This window comes from Pholis gunnellus (assembly GCF_910591455.1).
Source record: "Pholis gunnellus genome assembly, chromosome: 21".
Lineage (NCBI taxonomy): Eukaryota > Metazoa > Chordata > Actinopteri > Perciformes > Pholidae > Pholis > Pholis gunnellus.
In genome coordinates this window covers 6,862,364-6,877,599 of record NC_136548.1, presented here as the reverse complement: position 1 = coordinate 6,877,599, position 15,236 = coordinate 6,862,364, and the positions used below count along the sequence as shown (strand labels likewise).

The window sequence follows — 15,236 nt, the reverse complement described above, 5'->3', positions numbered from 1 at the left end:
CCCGGGATTATTAAAACTAAATGAAACAGGACAACATGTCATTACAACTGTGTTCCGTTTCTTCTATGTTAGAGTTTCTTTAAAGAAGTTAAATGTACACGGTAGAGCCAGATTACTCCTGTGTGCTTCACTAACTGACCATTTGCTGGAGGGACAGTACTTCATACTGAAGGAGCATCAGATACTGAGCACAAGAGCACTGCCATGCTCTGGAATGGGTGATGTCAAGTGTAGTTCAGCACTTCAGTAAGGAACCTTTAAAATGACTACTTTAGAAAATACTCACAAGTCATGGTAAGAGTAGGCAAACAGGTACATTAAAGGAGAGTTTCTAAAATACTGTTAAGTACAATTATGACGCACTGGTTTGTGTGGTTCCATTTAGCAAGAAGTCAAACACCTGTGGAGTGTTCTTAAGGTATGAAGGGCGGGAACACTGGAGTAAATAATACATAAAAGCTTTACATTTAACGTTCTGCCCTTTAGGTTTATAAATGGTGTTGTTCCAGAAAGCTTTATTTTGAAACAAAGGTTGTTTAAAACAATTAAATATTCAGACTTTATTTATTTTTGCCAAGATTAAAAAATAAAACAAATCTAGTAAAAGTACCATTTCAGAGTAGTTTACAAAATACAATAGAAAGAAACTGCCTTATTTCAGTTAATTCTGTACATTAATATAAAACACATTTCACGTTTGATGACAAAGACTCATGCTGTACAAATGTAAGATGTGAATTCAGTCTGCAACGTTCTACATTAACGCCATCGTCATCTAACTTTACAATGAGAAACTATTCCTGACACCAGGAAAACTATATTTATATACATTTAATCATCCCTCTGCGGGAAATTCAATTTCTTTACTGCCTTTCATGTCTTTTTGGCCTTCTGCACGGGAGCAGGGACATCAGCGACATTATGCAGAAACTCATACAGCGACTTAGCGTTGCTAGCATTGCCTAGTAATTCCGCGAGCTTGTCCTGGCTGAGTTTGCATAGATCTGCCAGGTTGTCTGCATTTTTGATGAGAGCCCTATAGTTCTTTATATTGACCCCAGGCATTTTCAACAGGAAGTCGTACGGTCCGGGGTTGTACAGTTCCGCCGATTCAGCCACCATGTCTGACTCGGCTGTGACTGCCTGAGCCACCGCAGCATCGGGTTCAGAGCGACCTCGCTTCAGTTCCAGGAAGAGATCGGCTGTGGCGTGTGGGGAGGGGCACCAGAGTATACGCAGCCGGGGGAAATGCAAGGTGAGCAACGTGAGTTTTGAAGACACGTCAGTCGACGATATCTCCTGACGGAAATCTGATCGGGCCATTAGGGAAAATGGTTTTGCAGGGTCGAACTCGATGAGAAGCACCGGTTTCTTGTAGTACCGGGTCATGGAGAGACACTGGGTGTAGAGGCGGCCGCTCTGCAACGAGCCAATCAGATCGCTGACGCTCTTGCGCTCCACGCACGTGTCCGGGGTCAGGATGTAGTCACCTACTTCTAAGGTGACGGGCTCGATGTCCAGCCCGCGGCGGTGCAACATAGAGGGCAATTCACTGCGGAACTCCCGCATGTCCACGATGACTCGGGAGGGCTCCTTGAGCTGCTCCTGGCCTCCTGGTTATTGGACAGGAGATAAGAAACACAAAACAATGAGACACTTATTCAAGAAAACGTGGGACTTTCTGTCAAATTCAAAGAGAAAAAAACAGAGAACGTGACTAAAATAGACATGCCTGCTTTGCGGGTGTTGGTGGTGGCATTGGCAGGCTCTAAATTTCTAGCAAGGTCTAGGTTGGTGTCTTCTCGCCCCTCCCTCTCCTCTGGGATGACCATAGTAGCCTTTTCCCTGTAGAGAAACACACACACATACATATTAGCACCAAGGAGAAGCAGACACATCACCAAAACACACACCAATAGATGCTCCCGAGGTGCAGGAGGGGAAGGAAATGGTTCTGACCTGATCAGGTGTTCGAAGGCTTTCTTTTCCTTGGACAGCGCCGTCAGGTACTTCTGTTCTTCTGTCGAGCCTCCATAGATGAGGAAATACACCCTTAGTGTCTTTCCGGGCCGGGTAGCTTTGTAGATCTCCAGCTGGCGCACAAAGCTGATTTCAGCGTCGTACAGCACCACGAAACTGGGCTCCACCTCGTGCAGCACCCGCGTCAAGCTGTGGGGGTCAGTGAGACCTTTAAGCGGGTGAATGACAGTCAGCGGCTCCTTTAAGACACCGTAGTAGGCATCCGACGACAAATCCAGCTTCAGCTGTTCTTCCTCCCCGCCATCCTCCTCCATTGGGTCCCCCTCATCTCCGCTGCTGCCCATCGCCGCTGCTTCGTCCATCTCTTTCCCCATCATCTGGGTCAGGGTCAAGGATGGCCTTTTTTTACTCTTCGTGGACTTATTCTTCTGCGCGGGCTCCTTTCCCTTGGCTCCGTTTTTAGGCCAGCCGAGGCCCCTTTTGTGCGATTCGAGTTCCATTGCAGCGGCCGCAGCAAAGTCCCGTTTACCGACTGTGCGGACATACAGTCGGTTGAGCATCCAGTCAGAGCCGTGCTTGATGTACTGCTGAAGCTGGGCACAAGTCCGGTCATCACTGGCACAGATCAGCACACGGCCTGGAGGGGGGCAGTTAGACAACAGGGTCAGAAGAGTGTGTACGTCCTTCTGTTAACTATTAGTATTAGTGAATCACCATCATCATATACGGAGAACGGTGGATATTGGGACTCACGCAGGTATATGTTACGGTGTTACAGCTGAATCAGTATGTGGATACATTCTGTCAGATTGTGATCTCTAATTTTTTCACATTACTTTCAAATTACTCCACAATCGGTCCGTGTACCCTCATCAAATGCAGAAGCACCCTTTGGGGCTTACTGGCACACCTAAATGGAATGCAGCCATCTTTACTATTATTATTTCTTGCTTTGACAAGCAAAAATGTCTACGAGAAGAAAGCCCTATCCCATAGTGGGCATTTTTTCATTTCAAATTCACCTTTTTAAAACTAAAAGGTAGTTTTTAAATGAGACTCCGTTACTACAGTTCATTATATGCAAATCTATAGAATAGAGATGACATTCACTGTTGACTGTTATAGCACTGAGCTCTAACCTGGGTCATGTTCAGAGCTCTTGTTCTCCCTCTCAATCTCCTGCAGCACCTCAGTCAGAGCCTCCCACTTGGGGCTCTTTTCCAGCACCAGCTCCCGCTTCACCTCTGAAACACACACACACACACACACACACACACACACACACACACACACACACACACACACACACACACACACACACACACACACACACACACACACACACACACACACTCAGCCTTTAGTCATTCCCACATCGATGCACATACAAGCAGATACCGTTGTGGATATCCACTCTGAAGAACTTGTTGTCAGAGACCTGTTCGTTGGTCAGTTACCTAAGGCAGAGGATGACTGTTTCTCCGCCTCCGCTCCCACTTTGAGTTTCTTCTTGCTCTCTGGGATGCGGTACACTCTACCCCTGGCATTCATAAACATGGAGGTACTGGAGTCGAGGAACAGCCACCCTGATGGTTAAAACAACAGGTGCATGCAATCAAACATGGATAAAGGGGATTAATCACAATAATTAGGTACTACTTTTTACCCGAGGCACTTCCGGGTAAGTTCTAGTTTACCTGAATTGGATCCAAAGATCTTTTGGCTGGAGCGCAGCGACTCGAGCAGATTGAGGAAGGTGACACAGTCGTACTGTGTGAGGTAGAGCAGGAGAACCCGCAGCACTTTCAGGTCCTGGACCAGGGCCTTGGTCTTCGCTCCCAGCTGGTGCCACAAGGGGTCCAGGTAGTGACGGATGGTCTGGATGGGAGGAAGGAAAACACAACCGTAAAAATTCATAGAAAAAGACCGATCATAAAGAACGGCTTTTTCTTGTTCCCATATTTCTTTAAATGCAACATCAAATTCCATACCAAAGCATCTTAATCTGTGTCATTAGTGACAGACCTTTTCGAAGGCGTTGCCTAGCGTGTTCTCCACTGAGAGGTCCTCAGCCTCCAGGGTGGGGTTGTAGCGTTTCAGCTCCTTCAGACAGGCGCCCATGATGTCCAGGATGGAGCTCTGGATGGCCCTCATAGCAGGCGTCAGTGACACATGGAGCTCCACCACCTCCGGCTTGTGCCTGTCCAGTGCAGTGTTTACTGACGCTTGAAACCTGTTGAATGAAGCAGGTTAAGAAAGTGAAGGTAAAGAAGGATGAGGGAGGAATCCAGTCTTCTCCCGCTACGATACGTTTAAATCTATGCTGTGAAATAGGTCCATTATGTTCAGACATACCTGGGCCAAAGGTAGAGCTTCTTGACGAACAGGTTTCTCATTACACGCTCCACCTGGCAGAAGCCCGAGGAGAAGGACGTGGCCTTGTCAGTGAAGGCCTTAATGAAGCCTGTCTTATTCTTCTGTCTGAAAAGACGAAGGATAAAGGACTCCTGAAAGGACTCGATGATTTTATGAGCACGATACACCAGGATGCCTGAGGGGAATGGAAAGACAGTCTGGGTTATTGTTTGGTACTAAAACCACTCTGAGTGAACAGGAAAAAAAAAAATAAATAAATAATATATATATATATATATATATATATATATATATATATATATAAAATGTAATGCAGTGCAACAGCCATCAATCAATACTACATTTCTTTAATAACCTTAAAACGTGTTACAAAATGTATTTAAGCCAATCTGTAAAGTTTATTTACAACCAAGGAGTTTTAGACTTTTAGATGAAAAAATAATAATAAAAAATAATTAAAAGATATCGGCGGATTTGTTCTGGTAGCAAATTCAGAGGAAAATATAAACTTGCCTCCCTTGTTAGTCAACGTATTAAAAAACCTGTCAATCAAATTGTGAGTGACATCATGCTTGAAATGCCAACAGATCAGATGTTAAAAGTTACGTTATATCAATTATCAATCCTGCGTTAAGGCCATTAAAATATATATTAGTAAGCGGGCGTATACAAATTTGTAATAACTGACATAACATCAAAAGATCACAATGTGTAAACGTGGCCTTTATTTCAGCCATGATGAGTTCAGTGGTCTGACCTGAGACGAGATGAGCAGGGATGCGGTCAGTGAGGAAGTCGACCACCAGGATTCTGCTGGTGACGAACAGCACCCCTCCCTCAGTGTAGACGTTATAGCGCTCGGCGCTGTTGACGTCGCTGGTCACAGTCCTGGGCAGGTGGGTCACGCCCTCCACTCGCAACTGCTCCGTGAAATACTCCTGAGAAGAGAGGAAACAGAAAGAGTTTGTTAAAGCTGCTCCAAGTACCGTTACACATTGGATGCCGCAACGGGTACCTTTAAAACTCTGGATTTAAGTGTCTTCGGAACAATTTTCTCACAACCAAACCATCTAAAATGCTCTGTTTTAACACGAGTAACGGTTTATTGACATTATCCTTATCAGCCACCTCGCTGCCCCGTTATTTACCGACGGGACAAGCTATGAAGCCCTCATGGGAGACATGTAAGCTAGCGGTAACCTGACAGTGTGTGTGTTCTTCACCTGTTCAGGTGTGGTTGTGTTGAGCAGAAGGACCAGGCTGCCCTGCTCTGAGTAAACCCGCATGAACTGCAGCAGGATGCGGTCTATCCCCATCCCCTCCGCCACCACCAGCAGCCCGTCGCATTCAAACAGACTCAGAAACATCTCGGTCTCAAACTCGAGCAGCGGACCCGCCATGTCGGCGGCACAAAATCACGACCACAACCACGTTTTCTCTCACTCCCACTTCAAAAAGTTAGCTAAAGAACATCATTGACACCATACAGGGTCGGCTGCTCGCTCCTGCTGTCCAACTGATGTTTTGAAGTTGCATATCCGGTCACGTGACAATGAAAACAAACGAGACAGTGACATTGAGCGTGACATTTAAGCTCAACAGCGCCGCTTAGCGACATGGAGGACAGTAGCAGGCAGAACAACGCATTAAAACCTGCCTCTTATGTCTGGTGATGCGAAGTTCTTCTGTATGAGCGGTTGTTGATGGTTTATTCAATATGCAAACAATGTGCTCTAAGTCTATTTCGTGCTTTTATATGGTTTCAAATATATAATTCTCACATTCTCATACAAATGTAAACAGTTTGGAGACTCTTCCTTGTTGGTAATTTGTGTGAGATTTGAAATCTGACTGCAGAACAGACCTAATAGACCTCATGTGATCCTTTTTGTTTGTCTCTTCTGTTTTGACTTTCTAAACAGACGACTCTTTGATGTCAGATTTCCCCTAAAGCAGTTATGATAGGAGGCATGTGATCTCAAATGTATTCAAACAGAATGATAATGTAATAATGATAATGTCACAATATTTTCTGAACATAAGGGAATGTAGTACAACCAATTTGGAAAATGGTTAGCTTTCTTCATTTGGTTAAAGCAGAAACAGCATTTTTTCTTCCCGACAAGAAGATAATCAATGAAACCTTGAATTGTCTTGGCATCAAACACCACATTTAAAGTTGTTTAATATCATCAATGGCTGTGACACAATATCAGTATCAGGCCTACAAAAAAACTCACACCGGTCAAACACTAATCAACTTTCAGTGAACTGCAGCAATAAGAGACACACCAACACACAATCAAACAATAAAATGGGCCCAGAAATCAAGGGTACGTCACCAATAGCTGTTGCAGCATTAACGGGTTTTCGGGTGGATTATTCCTATAAAGCACCGACAGGAACAGGGCTGTAATGTGCTTGCATAACAAAGCCTGCCAGCTGGGTTTTATAGAACTCACTGTTGTGTCAGCCCACATTTCTCTGCCGTAAGAGAGGAAGGGACCAGAATAGGTCTGTGCTCATGAACGACAGCAGAGGAGCAGGACGATGCTGAGCACACCACCACCACCACCACCACCCCCCTTCACACACACACACACACACACACAAACAAACAAATAAACTCACAGAGGTTTTGTTACACAAAGGCACAGACTTGACTCACCATCGTTGAGACTTGAGACTTCAGGCTTGAATTTGGCCACTTTGATGTTTACATCTGTCACTCATCCGCTCAGATGTACAGACTCCGTGTGGAGCCAGAATATATAAAGCAACACCCCTAGGTGGGTCTTATTATAATGAGTTATCCGGACGATACGTTCTTTTTTTTCTTTCTTTCCATTCTGTCCTACTCTGCAAAGTTAGTTCAAGTTATCCTTGAAGTGACACAGGAGATTCTGTCTGTGTGTGTGTGTGTGTGTGTGTGTGTGTGTGTGTGTGTGTGTCGTTTAAATGTGTCAGAAAAAATAGCTTCTTTCAGTATCCCAAATTTGAATAAATGAGGGGTGAAGGACTGTTGCACGATATCAATTAAAACTCACATTTCAGCGACTCTTCCGTCACTAATGAGTTTCATTAATGCTGTCAACAAGTGAAGAAAGACTAAGATGGAAAGTCTTGTATCGCAGAATATAACATGGCTAAAGATACCTCACCTCAACCCCGACTATAACGCAGGCCTTTACACAAGTACTGTACATAAGTAGTTTTCAGGTACTTGTACTTAACTTGAGTTTATCCATGATATTTCATATGTAACCACTGGACCAAACTAACTGTACCTGAATTGCTCCACCTCGACCTGCTACAGTGCATTTACTTTTGCTACATTGAACTGATGATACTTCTGCTCTTATAGGGTTTTGAATGAAAGACTATTGGTACTTGTACCTAACTAAATGATCTGAATACGTCTTCCACCACTGTTGACCGCACTAACGATCTCACTGTGAAATGCCTCACAAACTGCAGGCCTACTGACAACAAAAATGCAGTGGTAGAGAGATTAAGCCAGCATCCAAGGTGGCGCCGAAGGTAGCAGGAGACGTACGTCGGGCCCACACTGTGCCTTGAACTGCAACTGACAACTTGACGGAAGTGAAGGGAAAGCTGCAGGAAACCCAGCATGAAAAGAAAAACGAGACTACCTCGGCATGAAAGGGTTGGATGAGGTCAATGCCTGGAAATATGAGAATAGAAGTGCATTATGTGGGTTTTCATTCAAGTGTAAAATCCCCCTAAAGGCAGGAAAAGTTACACAGAAAACACAGTGAAACTTGCATCTCCAGAGTGTCTTTCACAGCCATGTGTGTTCACGCCTTGTTTTCAGCTTGACAACCATGGTTTTTGATTCGATCCAGTTGATTTTGAATGTGATACATTAGCTAAATAAAGACAAAGTTCCTCTGACTGCGAGGGCTTTTTAACAGCCCAAAAATGTCGGACAGCTGAGTGCACAGAGGCAGGAGTTTCTCCTGGAGGATTGAAGTGATGCACTGTCATGAACAAACCTATAGAGAGCAGTGGAGCGCTGTGTTCTGCAAGCGCACAGCGTACCTCTGGGGCGAGTGAGAACGCTTGTGTCGGTCCAGCCTCTTCTGCAGCTCAATGCAAGGATGAAAACCTGAAGCAGGCGGCTGGGATGGAGTGGTAACACATCACCATTAAGACTGACAAGAGAGAGAGAGAGTGAAAAATAATAATAGTAATAATTTATTCTGCTATTATTACAGTTTTATGGTACATGAAATGGAATCAAATTGTGCATAAATGTGCTTGGAGGAGCCAAGATGATTCCCACAGAGGGACCGTCAGGTTGTTTGGCACACGTGAAGGATTGCGGGGAAAACTCAGCTTCTCTTTGTGAAAGGTTTGGCAGCCGATGAGCATCCCCATATCATGGATTGGTGTGGCGTTATTGTAAATGAGAGGAGAACAGCTTGAAATTGATGGCAGGCTGGAGGATACAATAAGGAGGAGAGATATTTAACACTTCCTGCCTGACTGCGGTGTAGGAGGGAAATAGAGAGAGCGGGAGCAGATAAAACAGCTGAAGGCCCAGATACATCCCTCCAGCCCTCATTAGAAAAAGAGAGAAGCAGCAGGGTTTGGTTGTAAATGGAGGGCTAAGCCTGAGAGCCAACTAGGCTCTAAGGGGCCAAACTCAAGGCCTCTGGAGGTTAACACACACACACACACACACACACACACTTTAAAAGGAATAGCTCGACATTCTGGGAAACACACTTATTGGCTTTCCTGCTGGGAGGTAGATCAGAAGGTTGATGCCACTCTCATGTTTGCAGGTTGAATATGAAGCTACAGCCAGCAGCCAGTTAGCTTTGCTTAGCACGGAAACTAGAAACAGCTAGCCTAGCTCATGGCCAAAGATAACAAAATCCACCTCCCAGCTCTTCTCAAGCTCACTAATTAACATCTGTATAAAATGACCTGTGGGTTCACGGGTGGTTAGGTGCCGGACTATTCACTCCACTAGTAAGCTGGTTAGTCAGTAGATAAGTCTGTCATGTATCTCTCTGTAAAACCACACCATGACGTTATATATGTAGGATAATACAGCTTAACATTTGTGCCAGCATGTGGATGTTGTCATTTTCGGATCGAAACCAGACTCAGTCGGTGGAAGAACGGATACATGAGTCGATTACTGCCGGCAGTCGCTCCCTTGGATGGATTAAATCATTCGAAATAGACATATTTATATTCTTGGTTTGTGTCCGACCTCCTAGTAATGAAGACAAATGATGTTATTTGCCAGTTTGAATACAAATGATTATAATCAAACGTGTATTATATTATGATTATAAATCGACTTGCATTCCATGATTTCTTGCTCGTAATCATTTGAAATACACTTAATTATTTTTGGTCAAGGCTTTTGGAAAGATTTTGAAAGGAATGTGAAACAAATAGCCTCCTTTTCAAAGCTGCATGGACTACTTTTTCAAATAATATCAGCTGTGTGTCTACAGTTAAGGGCAAGGGTCCAAACTCTTAGACGTCTCCTCAGGTTGAACCGACCAACTCAAGGTCAGATTCTGAAAAGTACGAACTCGCTGAAAGCCTTTTAGTGATGAGAGCAGTCACAAATTTAGAAAACTGCGCGAGCGGAGCTAAGTTTTCAGTGGAAATAAAAGTACTCCAGCAGCACAGGAGATGGCTGCTGCAGGCTTTAAATGCATAGCATTTCAGGGAGTCGTGACCATTGTTACTCCGGCACCTTAGCGGAATGCGACTGCAGATTGCAGTGCTCGGAAATGGCAGAGTGGTGCCCGCAATGTTCACAAATTGGGATTATTACGGAACACCCTCAGCGCACTGAAATATAGATGAGGGAGAGGAGCATTTTGGCTCTCGGAGCCGGGTCAAGCAGCACCAGTCAAGCAGCCTCTGTAATGCTCAACCATAATGACACACAGATGTAATTTCTTTGTTTACGTAACGGTGGGAGTTGATTACTAAAAGCAAAGAGACCTACCTTTTTCCAGGGCTGCAATTTGCATATATTATAAGTGACAAAAACAAGGGGAAAAAATTCAATCAGTGAAGGAAAAGCACTCTCTCATGGTCCAACACAGCATGCAAAAGAAGCAGAAGGAATAGAAAGGAAAAACAAATTCCATTGGAGCAAATGTATGGCTTTAGTAAAAATGCATGAACAAGGCTTTCTGCCCGTCACATCCACTTCAGCAAATCACTGTGACAGCGGATGCCAATAAACGGGAGGGGGAATGTGGCATTTGTGAGAAAAGATGAGAGAGGAGGAACAGAGGAGAAGACAACAACAGAACGTGAAGGAGTGAGACACATGGAGACAGAGAAACAAATCTTTCTTGCCTGCAATGTTTGGCAAAACCAGCACAGCGGCTGGCTTTGTCAAATAGGCGGTATTAGATGAATAATTCAAGGCGGCTGGCAGACTGGAGGTTCAGAGGAGGGTGTGGGGAGGTGACGGGGGGGGAGACACGTTCCAGGCTGGACTGGATGTCAATGACGCATTGGTGGGAATGGCTGCTGCGTTGTGTTTGTGTGACAATGTTTGGTGAGAATGTGACAAGCGGATGCAGAGCGAAGAAAGGATAGTGTGTTTGTGAGAAAGCAGGCACGAACAGAGAAATATCCACACTGCAGAGGGACTCACACGCAGAGTTTTCAGGATCTATTAGCATATCTCATTCAGTCCCTCTGATGAGCGATGATGGGGGAACTGCAAACTGTTTTCACGGTGTTTCTCCCCAGCACGGACCAAAGACTTTCCGTTTGATGTTGCGGACACACATCCCCTCTGCCTATAAACCAATAAACCCGAAATCCCGACAGGATCCGAAGGCCCGTCATCGACCGGCAGACCCAGAATCTACAATGCTGCACTTCCTGGACCAGCGATAGAGAGGCGAGGAAGAACAAGAGGGAACCAAAGGAGAAAAGCAGAGATCAAGGGCAGCTCAAAGGCTGATTTGATCTCTACCAGCGATGTCCTGGAGAGGCGAACCTCCAATCTCTCTGTGGTGGGGAGGAGGGGGTGTGAGGCTGAGAGCGCGCTCGTGCTGAATTTAAAACCTTGGTATAGGCGTTTTACAGCATCTTGACATTGAGGGCTACAATATTGAACTTCTTGCCTTGAAGCAGGTAACTGTATCACCCTCCTCCTTCTCCGCTGAAAACTCTGATATAAAACTTTGGTCTTGAGAGGATTGCTAACATTTCAACTCGGATTGCTTCTGGATGTGTTTAGCTCAGTTTAGCAGGAACACTGAAGAAGAAGCCAACATGTTTTTATTGTGAGCTCCTGGAGGGAGTGTAAAAAAAAACACTGGAATTATTATGATCAAGATATGTACAAAGTTATATTTTATGGTTGAGGCACATTTGAACCGCAATTTGTTATTGGTCACCAAAGAGTAACTCATTATGGCGTTGTCCATGTGACAAGAGTTGCTAAAGAGGACCGAAGTTGCCAACTTTCCCCTTTGCCGCAAGCTTTCACATTTTGAGGCAACTCTGCGTTCTAATATGTCTGAACATGCCTGAAAGACAATTTTCCAATGTGAATGTCTTTAAACATAACGTATTGATGGTCTCATCAGCGGCAACCACCTCTTAACATATAGAAACAGGGACAGCAAACAGATGCATTCCAACGCTCCATGGTGTGGTGTCGGCTCTCACAGTCTCTCGTGTGTGCTAATGAGAGAGGAATCAGCTGTCGAGAATCAAGACAGATTGGAGGTCAACTCTGAAAGCAGAGTTGATGGACACGCTGATGTTATTGTTACTCGAGGGAATCCAAAACTTCAATGCTGAAAAAGCAAAATTGAAAAGGGAGAGATCGGATGAACAAGCAACCAGTGACTTACTGGTTCCATTTGTGACGACATTTGCACCACTGGTACATTGAGAATTACACTTCTGCTTTTTCCCTGCGGTGACATGAGGAGTCAGCTGCAGTGACTGGCAAAACAATAGAGTTTTATACTTAACTTTGTCTTTTATTCTTGACCATGTAATTACCTCGGAAGTTGCTAATTGACACATTAGTTAACACATTAGCAGTATACGGCTTATTTGAATTCAGGGCGAAAATGTCTATGCAGCGTTTTATGTGATTAAGACTTAAGTGTAGGTCTTTGTTGTCAGAGTCCCAAAGGAGATGAAAGACAGAGTCAAAGTTCACATAGGAAACATCTTAAGGATCCTTTGCTCTCATCTTGACCTATCTCAGCTAAGGAGTACGAAAAGAAGAAGGGCAGCTGGCCGAGTGATGCAAGGTCTGGATGACGCCACTGTATCTATTACCGAGAGCCAGTGAAGGTGCTAGCACGTAGCGAAGGTTTAGCTAACGCGCGTGTGCCGCATAAACACTAATTCAGATGCACAAAGAGCTACACACCTCTCCTTAGAAAAGCCAGATAGCTGTCAAGCGTCTGATGCAGTAAGTCAAAGGCAAAGGAGGATTTCAAACATTAGCATTCCCCCATAATTCCTCCTAATCCAAACACTAACATAACTGCGGGAAGTTCAATCTAATTGAGGAGGGGATGAAAGCCAAGGATATCCTGTGTGGGAAAAGATATCTGGATTAATTAGTATTGTTGCGGCAGAGCGTGTGTGCGCTCGGTTGTACAGCCATTTGTAAGTGTGTGCCATAATCTGCCTTGCGTAGCGGTGAAGGCGCGTGGACGTGTGTTTGTGCATTTGGCGGTACGTGGCGGGGTAATTGTTACCGTATTATAGTGTGGAGCCGCCAACTCATCAGTTCGCTGACATAAGAAGCATGCGTGATTGGATTTCCTTGTTTTAATCACTCTGCCTCTATTTCTGCTTATGTGGTTGGCGCCTGTCTAATTACAAGGACGGATTACATTTGAATGTCAACATGTTAAAGGCATGCAATCACGGTGGTAAACACACACACACACACAGGGGGAACCTGGAGGCATCATTCTAAATGAATCAACCACATGTGTGTGTACTTGTATCCTTGTGAGGACCACGTTCATATGAATGGATGCACATCAACATGTGCTTCTGACGGACCTAAAACAAAACCTTGAGGAAAGCATGATTGAATTGTTGTGCAAAAATAAAAGCCCAGGACTCAAAATGTCAACAAGCACAAACACCTTTACTTACTCCTGGCAAAGGTGGAAGTAGCAAGACAGTCAGAATGTGTTTCTTCTGCCTGGCAGTGATATTTTCCAAGCCTTAACCAAACAGTTTCATTTGAATAAACCTAACCAGACCTCATAAAACACTCATGCGGGTAATGAGGAGTGTAGTTTACACTGAATACATCGTTATCTTGCAGTGGTCAAGTGAGAGTATGTGTGCATTTACCAAATTACAGTTAAAAATGATGTGGTTACCTTAATTGATGGACTAGTGTGAGGCATTTCAGACACTGTTGTGGATTTGCATCATGTACACACTCGGTATTCTGTGATATATTATGCAAATATGTGTGAGTGCATGCATAAGCACATATACAGTATGTATGTCCTGTTTGTACAAGTTCCTGTCGAGTAATGTTCCGCCCCAATATAGGGGATGAGTGTGATGGAGTGACTGAGGTCCATATGTACACAAAGCCAGGGCTTTCCTCCTCGTCTTTTCATCCTTCTCTGAGAAACTAAAGGCTATTAATATCAAGGACCATTGTTGCATTGCCTCGCCCCGGAGGCGCTTTCAGCGATGCGCAGCACGTCGGCACCCGTCAGTTTAGTGCGTTGTTAGACTGCATCTTGGGTGCTAATGTTCCCCTACAGTTTATGGCTCGGCAAAATGGCTCCATTAGCGTCGAAAACCACAGTAATGGCATACAGATGGGCCGTCATGCGCTAAAGCAAGTTAAGAGTCGTGTGAGGGAATGTTTGACTGACAGGGAGGCAAAATGTCTACCTGTCTTTACACTGTGTGTGTGTGTGTGTGTGTGTGTGTGTTTATGGAGAAATTGTACCATGATTGCCAGCCTCTCTATGTGCCAGTATGTGTGTGTAGCCATCACACATGTGCATGTCTCAGAGTGTGTGTACATGCATTCGAGAGAGAAGAAGTGTGTGTTTATGTGTGCACTGTTTTCCTCTCAGGGGATAGCAGGTGCCTCAGAGACGTGTTCACTTCTATTCAGCTGTTACACTCTGCTGCTCCTTGGGGGTCTTATAGAAGCAGTGAGGGGAGAGCGTTGTGATGACAGTGGGAAACGGCCGCTATGCCACACTAAAAATACCGCTCTGCTGGCTAAAAGCAACTTTAAGTTGGTTAGCGTTGGCCCGCAGGAGCGCTGAACTTTCAAACTCAGTGGGCATATTATAGCATATATACCGGACTCTGCTGTGGTTGCATGTTGGTAAAAGGAGACAGTAAGGAGGCACTCACATGTTTCTCATGATGCCACCCTTCTTTTGGGACCGAGGGACAAATGTGTAGATGTGGCTTTATAAGAGAGCATCGCATAAACTGATTGGAGAATATTGCAATATCTGCACCGTGGATGTTTATTTTTTCTTTTTAATTGTTTTTCTTTATACTTTTATTGACACATAAAATATGAGATAACTCCATAATGCAAACTGGTTCACACTGGGGTCGCAACATTCCAGGACTATTCAAGGTGGAAACCTTCTGTGGGAATTAACAGGAATCTATGGGAATTAATTTGAAATCATGGGAATAAAATGGAAATAAAGGGGTTATTTCGTCTGCAGATATAATTGTAAACCCTTCTAATTGAAAAATAATGAAAAAAGTTGTCTCTCCAAAAGATAATCTATATCCATTATATCCATATCTATATCCTCCCCATGGACGTCCCCCATGTCAGACTGATCCTTCATTTCCACTATCCAAGCTGAGTT

General features: G+C 44.4%; 1 protein-coding gene across 1 annotated transcript; it reads right to left on the bottom strand.

Moving 5' to 3' along the window:
- Nucleotides 1-552: 552 nt before the first annotated feature.
- Nucleotides 553-5,756, bottom strand: ercc4 (excision repair cross-complementation group 4; the record flags this gene model as incomplete). Its single annotated transcript, XM_079183308.1, has 10 exons — nucleotides 553-1,613; nucleotides 1,733-1,845; nucleotides 1,960-2,617; nucleotides 3,120-3,224; nucleotides 3,438-3,566; nucleotides 3,678-3,858; nucleotides 4,006-4,213; nucleotides 4,336-4,531; nucleotides 5,114-5,294; nucleotides 5,580-5,756. 10 exons carry the CDS (start codon nucleotides 5,754-5,756, stop codon nucleotides 874-876), a joined length of 2,688 nt encoding a protein of 895 aa, XP_079039434.1. The 3' UTR covers nucleotides 553-873.
- Nucleotides 5,757-15,236: the final 9,480 nt, after the last annotated feature.